At 40.1% G+C, this 9,798-nt stretch overlaps 1 protein-coding gene across 1 annotated transcript in view; it reads left to right on the top strand.

Moving 5' to 3' along the window:
* LOC104509478 (ankyrin repeat and KH domain-containing protein 1-like) overlaps nucleotides 1-9,798 on the top strand; it is a gene marked incomplete at its 5' end in the record, with an annotated part of 54,820 nt that overhangs the window by 11,575 nt on the left and 33,447 nt on the right. Inside the window, 3 exon segments of the mRNA XM_010151433.1 lie at nucleotides 277-514; nucleotides 739-930; nucleotides 2,328-2,437. Coding sequence (XP_010149735.1) covers nucleotides 277-514; nucleotides 739-930; nucleotides 2,328-2,437 — 540 coding nt within the window.

Below are 9,798 nucleotides of genomic sequence, written 5' to 3'. Positions count from 1 at the left end.
TCTTTCCCTGTTCCCCCAAGAAAGGAGAAAAAAAAAAAAAGCCCCAGCATATATCTAGCTCTTTTTTCCTCATGCAGTTAAACCTAACCTAGATGTAGGTGGAAATCTGAATGTCACTTTAATCCAAGTATTGCCGTAACTAGATCATAAATTGAACCACCATAAGTAAAACAGACCCTGTTATTTTAGGATCACTTTTATACCTAGTACGGTAGTGGTTGCAAGTACAGCATCAAGTGACTTCAACCATTTCTTGTGTTTGCCTGTGTTTTGCAGGATGGACATGTGGAAGTGGCACGCTTGCTTTTAGACAGTGGTGCTCAAGTGAATATGCCTGCAGATTCCTTTGAATCTCCACTCACTCTGGCTGCTTGTGGTGGACATGTGGAGTTGGCTGCTCTTCTGATCGAAAGGGGAGCTAACCTTGAGGAAGTTAATGATGAAGGTTATACTCCTCTAATGGAAGCTGCCCGGGAAGGCCATGAAGAGATGGTAGCCTTGCTACTGGCACAAGGTGAGATCACTGTTGTTTCTTAAGCATTTGTGGTGAAGAATGCAGTGTTGGGTGCTCGCCATTGGGTATTCTCTGCAAATTCCTCTGATGTAGCCTGTGGCTGTCACCGCTTATTGCTGCAACTACAGAGCAAAGCTAAAACACCCAAACTGTGGAGGTGATGAGCATTCACCTTTCTACCCCGTGGTCTGATTAGTTGAAATAACAGCTATTTTATTTTTTAGGGGCAAATATAAATGCGCAGACAGAGGAAACGCAGGAAACTGCTCTTACTCTGGCATGTTGCGGAGGGTTTTCTGAAGTAGCTGACTTCCTTATTAAGGCAGGAGCTGATATAGAACTTGGTTGCTCAACACCTTTGATGGAAGCTGCTCAAGAGGGTCATCTTGAACTGGTGAAATACTTGCTGGCAGCAGGTATGTGTACAGTGCAAATGATCTACCCTCAGGTATTACAGACTCAGTGTTCTATATGATTTAGACAATACCGGGGCTTGATGGTGGCAGTGTTGTAACAATGAACTATATTCTCAGATACCTTAGCAGGAAGAAAAAAAGCATATGTTACATCTTAATATTGTTTGATACTGCTTAGAGAGGAAAGGGCCTCCTGGAGCAACGTTGTTTCCTGTTTAACTGCATTTAGTACATAATGTTAATACAGATAATGCTTGGTTTTTTATATGCTACTCCTGCTTTGACTGAGCCTGATTACCTGCAGTCAGTCTCTCTGAATAACCAGTACTTTAGGAATTGTGCCCTGGGAAATGGTATGCAAGACAGATTCTAGAGTGTGCTGAATTTGTGTCACAAGTGAGTTTTTTACTTCTGTATAATGTAGTAGTAGATTAAATCTTGCTGGACGTGAGTCCATCTGACAGTTCATCTGTCAGTTTAAAATTGATAGAGACTAAAGTGTAGTAATACTGCTTAAAATAATAAGTAAAAAGGAGCTGTATTTTGGAAATCTTCCTTGCTATTGGAGGTGATTTATTTGTATGCCCTTTTCTAAGAATACGTATAAAATTGTCTGGATTTCTAATTCTAGAAAGTAGTGTTCCCTGCTCATCGAGGGACAGTAACAACTGTGTCTTTGTGCTCTGATACCACCATGTGACACCCATTGCCAGCTTACTTGGAATGCTACTTGCACTTCTGATAATGTAGAAAGTTCATTGAGGAGCCTTGTTTTGGCATCAGGGAGTCTCTAAATATATCTCACACCTTGAAAATAAGAAAATGGCTAATTACATTGGCATTTTTTTTTGAAGAGTAATGCATTTCATAGCAAGGATCATGCATAGTTTTCATGTAGCTGGCATACATGAAGCTAGTCAAACTAAGTCAACAAAATAATTTTAAAGCAAATGACTTTAAAGAGCAGGGAAGGAATGACATTTATAGAAGTGTATGGTCTTGTAGTTTTGATACTAAGCATGCATTTTGTCTGGTTTTCCTTGGCATGCAGCTCTGTCAAATGAATAGTCTAGACAACTGTCTGGATTCACTTTTATTTGCCCTAACAATTGAAACCTTCATTGCTGTAGAGGAAACTTAGGAATATAGTGAGCATATAGGTTTAAGCGCTTAGATTGCCAGTGATGCTTTTTCCAAGACTTGGCTTATCCCATCTCTTTGGAATATTTTTTCTGCAAGAGCAGTTTTTGCCATGACAGCAATGCCCATGGGCTGTGGAGGCTGTTGGTCAGTTGGATATAGTTCTTGTCACAGATGAAGTGCCTTGATTTTTGTGTTTCTGATATGAAATACTTGATAAAGAGATGTCGAGTAAGAAAGAACTAATGTGTTTCTAGGAGCTAATGTTCACGCCACCACTGCGACAGGAGATACAGCTTTGACCTATGCCTGTGAAAATGGACATACTGATGTTGCAGATGTGTTGCTTCAAGCTGGTGCTGATTTGGTAAGACTTGTGCTGCATCTTGTGGGGAAAGTACTTTCAAACTGTATGCCAAAGCTCATATGTTTGTAGAGCAGGAAGAGCATTTTAGCAATTGATCACATATGGGTGTGAAAAGAGGCATGAAAAAGGCTTTTAAAAATCCTGCTTATTCTGTTTAGTTTAAAAAATTCTTACTGGTTAATCTTTCATCTGTTAAGTGAAAAGTTTTAGCTATATCTTACACTTGTGACAGTTGATTATCTTCATTTCAGTATAATCCAGAAGTTTAACTGTTTAGCAGGGTACATTTCTGCATTGCCTTTATTCGTTATGCTACTTTATCCCAAACAGTTGTGGATTAGAGTTTACGTGCTTCACTGCCCTAAATTTAAAATGTTTTAATATTAGGAACTACTACTTCCCCATTTTAGTGTTAATTACTGAACACTGAGAGTCTCAGCTGCTTAAAAACTGTAACAAAACCCCTCAAACTAAGCAATGCCTTTTAAATGACAGCATAATATGATCTCTTTGGTTTGCTCCACAACTCTCTTCTTTCTTGTAACTCGTGGTTTTAGCATACTGTTTTCACAGTGTTTACTTTCTGTAATGCATTTAATCATAATGAAGTTGTTTACATAGCTGTCTTGGCTTTTTTTGGTGTTATGTAGCCAGAGACCTAAAACTGCCTCATCAGCTCCAGGGATGTGATGTTTGTTTAGCTTTTGAGAAGTAAAAAGCAATTGATACCTTAATCTTCTAAAGGAGTTCAGGAGTCTTATGTCTAATAAGACATAAGCAGGGATGATTTGTTCTTTGGTTGCCTTTTTGGGTTTTTTCTTCTACTACTATCCTTTTTCCACATTCTCTGCTTGTGTGGGGCTTTTTTTTGTTTGGGGAGGGGGTTGGGTTTTTGGTTGGATATATTAAGGTTTTTTCCTGCCTTTTAAATAACAAGAACACCAGAAAATATTATAATTGAATCTGAGAAATCAGCACCCTAATGAAGTTACTTAAATTTCAGTCTAAGGGGTTTATTTTTTAAGTTTATATTTACAAATATTAATAAATCAGTGCTGTAATTGTGAATTAATAATACTTCCACTTTGCTTTTGAATGTATTTTTTTCTAGGCCTTACTAATTCTTCTGCACTAAAGTTCTGCTTCATGTGTTCCTACGAGGGAGAAGGGTCATGTTGATGGGCGGGATGGGGGTGTTGGCATATCTGCTGCACTTTGCTCAGTTCACGTTGGGTACTGAGCATCAGCCACTTTAGTAGAGGCAGGATAGGTTTCAGGCGTTTCAAATTTTTTTTTTTTTTTAATACCCAGTAAGTGCTTGGGTATAAAAAAGGTATAATCCCTGAAGAATCTCATAATGAGGAGCAAAGCCCAAATCAAACAAACAAATTGCTGTGCGTAAACTTTTAAAAACGTGCAAGTGCTGCTGCTTAAATCTTACTTGAAATATAAGACTTGTCTTTTTTTCCCCCCTTTCATGACTAAGGTGAACAGTGCTTGCGGCTTTTAGCATTTAGTTCTGATCAGTATTTCTGAGAAATCTTTCTAAAGCCTTTCTAAAGTAAGTTTTATTTTACTGCATTTTTTTTGTACTGCCAATCAAAATGGGGAGCTGTCAAGAAAAATACAGTACAGAAGCAATGGAAAATTGCACATAAAAGGGAGACCTGTCCTATAAATCCACCTGTTTTGAATTCTGATTGTAAGTAAATGGGGAAATGCCTGCAAAACTGCAGCAATGCTTATGGCAGGTGCCTTGGGTTGGTGCAGTTTCCTTTCAAACCTCTGTGTTGGTTTGCTTTTATTACAAGTTGTAAGCTGTTTTTAATAAAGCTGTTTTTATAATTGCTCTGAGGAAGGTTTCTGAAGTGTGTTGCCTTACTGCTGGAGTATGAAAAAGCTTCTTTGGTAGTAGTGTGGGAGATAATTATTCTAGTTTTCTGTTTTCTTTGAAATAATAAGGTTTGATTTCACCAAATTGTTCCAGAAAGTCTGTGGTGGAGTAAGGAGTTGAGTGCAGATCTGGACTTAGACCTCTGGTTGGTCCGTCTTCATTTATCTAGTTAATTTTGTTCTCCTGGTGTTCAGACATAGCAAATGAAAGTACATCTTCAGATGCTTTTTCTTTCCTTTTTCATCTTGCAACTTCAGTCTTCCCTGGGATTGCTTTCATGATGTTTCATTCATTTCCAGAAACCTTCATGCCTGAGGTTTGTTTCACAGTCACTGAGGAGCTGATCATACAACATTTTAACCTGTTGTGGAGTGGTCGTTTTTGTCTGAAGTGCTGGTCAGGTCTTGAACAGTAAAATAAAACGGGGCTGAGGGCTGCTCTCTGTTTGGAAGGACAAATGACACCACTGAACACATCCATGCTGTGCAGCACTTGACCTGACAGGCCACTGAGCCTGGGGCTGTGCCCCTGTGTCTATAGAATGTCAGTGGCTGCAATGCAACCCAGCAGAGCAGTGTTTTCATAATGCGGTACTGGGAACATATGTTGGACACCCCTGGGTTGTGGGATGAGGTCTTGAAGGGGTTCTTGAGGGTGCGAAGGCTCTGAGATAAGTGGAGACTAACTTGATGTCACATTTTCTATGCTGCTTGTTGGGAACAGTCCCTGGTCACCTTTTCTCCTGTGATTCTTGACAGGGCCAGCGCAGTGCCAGGAAAGGGTCTAAAGGAATAAGCAGTGTCAATGACCAGTGATCCCGTACCTTAGGAGATCAGGCTTGTCTCCTGGCCCTGTTTTGTTTAGCTGTAGAGATGCAGCCACTGCTAGATTTTGCTGTTGTTAACTTTGTTTCGCATGCCACCTGCCTATTCTGTTTTCATCCAGAGAGGAAGGCAAGGGGAATAGGTTTTGAGGATTTTTCTTCTCCCTGATTCTAGAGTGAGGAGAGAAAGTTGATAGTTGAAAGTTACTTACTCCATTTCTTCCCAATTCAGAGCTTTCATTCGATGATTTAGCAAGCATATGATATAGTTTAAGACCTGACATCTTTCTTGGTTTCTCAGGTCTCTCCAATTGGCACAAGGTCAGGACTGAGTGGGATTGCAGGTGGGAAGAGGAGCCTCTCTGATGCTGGGTTGGCAGAGGGCAGGAGATATTTCTGTCAGGCTGCGTTCCTGTATTGTGTTCATGGAAGGCCTCAGTTTTCAAACTTGCCTGAAGTTACCCAACTCACTCAACTGATTCCTGTGTGTTGCTCATGTCCAGTTGAGGTTTTCTCAATCTCAAAATAGAACTGTGAGCCAAAGTTTGAGCATGTTTATGATGAGGGTGCTGAGGCACTGGAACAGGTTGCCCAGAGAGGCTGTGGATGCCCCATCCCTGGAAGTTTTCACTAGGTCAGATAGAATGGGGCAACCTGGCACCTGAAAGGTGTCCCTGCCCATGACAGGGGAGTGGACGAGATGGTTATGAAGATCCCTTCCAACCTGAACCGTTCTGTACTCATACGATAAATGATTCTAGTCTGCAGTACAGGTTTATCTGAACTGGGAGGGATTATTACCACCATGTCTCAGCACAAGAAGTCTGTTGTTCTTGCAAGTAGAAAACTGGAACTCTCGCTTTTCAGGGATTGATCCTCTGGCATAGATATCAAGTATGTAATTCACTTCAAGAACCAGTAAAGATCTTGAGAGCTCTGGTAGATTCATTAAGGAGTGTAGCTTTATAAGAACCAGGAGAACTAAAAGGAAAATTATGTTTGAGATTAACTTTCTTTGGTCTGTGGTTAATTTTTACCTAAAACACTGCAGTGACAAGTTACAATAGAAATGAACAGTGTCAGAGTACTTACCTGTTTATTTGCTGGAGAGCTGCTCAGTCATGTATGGTACTTTGATGAATTTATATCTCCTTGTGACTGATGTTTATGAAGTCTGGCTTATTACCAATTATTCTGATGCCCTTCTTTAAGGGATCTGTCTTCTCCATGTCCTTACAAGGAAAAAGTCAAAATCTATAGCAAAACTAGCTTGACAGGCCAACACCTCTCCTTATTAATGTATGCCTTTTGAAATCGGTTTGCTTTTGCCAAGTATATGAATGACTTAATATGAGGCACGTCTGAAGACTTCAGCCTGTGATCCCTTCTGTGCCTTAGTTGCATTCTAGTTCCATTATTGCCTGCAGGACTAGGGCCTTTCAGGGTCTTAGTCTGAGCTCCTGCCACTGGACCATATGTAAATTTATTTATGGGGACAAAACATCTGCTAATCAGGAGATTAGAAGTCTGAAGTATGACTTCATAAAAGCATTTTGAGCACTTCATGCATACCACCAAAGTGGTGGTATGGTATAACAGCTTCAGGAAAAAATAATCAGCCCTTCAGTAATACAGTTATTTGCCTGTGTGGCACGGATTTGTCTGATCTCAAAGGTGAGAGGAGACTCTTTTTCCTATGAGTGGTGTTTTTTTTTTTCCCCCCTCCTTTGTGTCTTTACTAGCAGTTACCTTCATCTCAAAGCTTGTATAAGGGAAGACATGCGTGGTGATATATGTTCCCACAGGATATAGGTTAAGGGCTTTAAAGCTCACAAAGACCATTGGTGATATATAATGAGAGGTAATATTCTGCTTTTAAGCTGTATACCGTTCTATAAACTAAAAGTGCCTGTTTAGATGCCTGTTCCCATTTAATGCAGAATCAGACCTGAATGAAATGCTGCACACTGGAGATGGCAGTGTCCTTTTTGAAAGCACGACTGCTCTTGACAAGGTGGTTGTATCTTTGCCTGTTTCAGCGTAGCTGAAAACAAAAGATTGTTCTTTTTTTGGACAGCAAGAAGATCCCAGCTTTTCTCAGTTGTGAAGTACAGAAAAGAGTTTTATATTGGTATTTTCTAATCTGGGCTGCCTTGCAGCTGTACATGAGGCTCTGCTGCATGGGAGCAGAAGATGTCAATTTAGTGATAGAGTTTACCCTTCTACTGCAAGATACATGGGTGCTTTTATGCTGAAATTGAGAGATGGAAGAGAACCGTTGAGGGCAGCTTCATCCTTGCATTCTTCTCATCTTACACTGTCAGGCTCTCCCCAAATCTCTTTATACTTGTTAAAATTCCGTGAGTGGCTTTCCTTAAAAGACTGAAACTGGCTACCTGGAGTCCACATAACTCTGGTTGCAAAACAAAACAAAAAAATCAATATGGGCATGCCAAGCTAACTCTTGATTCTTCCCCTGTGAGAAAGTATTTTTACAGAGAGATGTTTTTGTCATTGCAGGGATCACTGCTTTCCCTTCAGCTCATATCCCTTACATAAATGTGACTCCTTAATTAGCAACTCACTTTCCTTTATACGTATGGCACACTGCCTGTTTGATGCAGTGTGCATATGGCAGCATTTAAATGTGCTGTAAACAAAAGTAGACAATACTGTATGGATTTGAATGAAACTATGCTGGAGATAGCTATGCTGTCATTACGGTGATGGAGCTGAGAAGCTGCCGTGTTTTTTCCCTTCTGTTTCTTGAACCATCAGGAGAAGGTCAAGGATTTCAGGTCTTTTTAGACTTGACCCTCGGTCTTCTACAAATAAAACAAAGGGTTGTAGGACACGTATAGTTTAACTTCTGTAGTTAACACCTTTCGGATGTTATGTTGCAGTCTCTGGATGGTGCAAAGTATGATGAAATCTTCTCTTTTACTAGTAGTGAACAAAAAGTCATCTTGTATTTAATGAGATGCTGTGTATGACCTTCGTGCTCTCTTCATGAATCTGAATGGCTTGTGGAAGGAGTCTTAACTGGCGAGAGCTGCATTGCTTGGTCTTACCTTTGTGCTTGCTTGCCTAATTCCAGTAAAGCAGAGTTTTGAGCTTGTGGATCTGATCCATTTAAATTCACATTCCAGGTCTTCATGACCAAGAACAACATTTATATGTAGAACAAGAGCCGTGAGTTCTTCTTTTTCCTTCCGCAGGACAAGCAGGAGGACTTAAAGAAGACTATTTTGGAGGGCATAGAGCCGGGCAGGCATCAGGTGAGGTTGGCCTTTGATGCTTGTAAGCTGCAGCCTCAGGATACATGCTAATGACAAAGCATGCTTTAAGGCATCTATGTTTCTCAAAAAAAAACCACCATACTTGCTCTGTAGAGTAGATATGTCATCTCTGTCCTGCATTTTCCCTTCTGTTGGGTTTTCTAAAACCCTTTTTTTAAAAACCAGTATCTCAACCTTCACAAATGCAGCATTACCTCACTGAGTCTACTAGCACAAGTAGCTATGTTAAACCTGCTAGTACATACCTAGCTTCCTGTAAAGTCTTCCTTTTTATAAACTAGAGGCCTAGTTGAGTTTTTTGGTGCTTCTGAAATACTGGTTTGGTCTAATCTCAGGCAGGTTATTTGGGACAGTTAGGTTGGTAACTGCTAGAATACTGTATCTGTGGATCAGAGTTCAACCTTGGAAATTAGCAAAGTGGCATAGTGTTAGGAACTGTATTGTTTCACTGTTGTCTTGCATAAGGAACTTTGCCTAAATAATTTTGCTTGGAATAACTTTTAGATTGCTGTTAAATACTCACTGTTGTCATAGATGGGAGGAGCTTAATAAAGAATTGAAGAGAGTAGTTGGACCTTTACTTTGAAAATGCAAATTTTGTTCTCGAACTTTTAACAAATAACGTACGACATTGGAAAGAAAAACTTGAAGAAATGTCCTTGTAAATAATATTTGCTGACCATGCGTACGTGTGAATGAAGGAGAATAACTGGGGGGTGTGTGTGGGGAGGGGGAGAAGGGGAGGAGCCCTTATGTAGCTGATCTTGAAATTGCCTAAACCAGCGAACTCAAAATCTAGAAGAAAAATAATCAGTGGTTGTCATAAGATACTTCTGATGACACTGCTCTTGCTCTGCTCTCTGAAGTATTGATTTGTATAGAAAGGAAATCACTGCTGCTGACTGGATTCTCATCTCCTTTCTGAGTCTCAGTAGAGAAGGCTTATATAAATGTAAACTCTTACTGATTTGGGTAATACTGTCATTCTTCCCTTCCTTCCTATCTGCTACCCAAACCTACAGAAAATTCTTGGGTGTTGTTTTTGTTCAAGCAGGATTAGCAGGAGAGCACATCACTCAAGTGTGTATAGAATGGCTTTTCTAGTCAAAACTCAACTAGGTGTTCTCCTTTATTCCTCTTTCTCATCCCACTAACTGCAGTATTTCTCACGATTGGAGCAGTGAAGAGAGAATACTGTGGTGAGTCTTACAGCACAGATAGCTGGGGAAATGGTCTTTGGAGATGAGTACTCCTTGCTAGGTATTTTTCTGAAAGAATGAGCATTTGCCTGTATTTCATATTACAAAGAAGCAGCACATTGGAAACCTGATGGGGGATGCTTTTT

This window comes from Eurypyga helias, unplaced genomic scaffold, assembly GCF_000690775.1.
Source record: "Eurypyga helias isolate BGI_N326 unplaced genomic scaffold, ASM69077v1 scaffold14675, whole genome shotgun sequence".
In the NCBI taxonomy this organism is placed as follows: domain Eukaryota; kingdom Metazoa; phylum Chordata; class Aves; order Eurypygiformes; family Eurypygidae; genus Eurypyga; species Eurypyga helias.
Note: the sequence above shows the minus strand (reverse complement) of the source record. Positions and strands in the feature narration are given on the sequence as shown.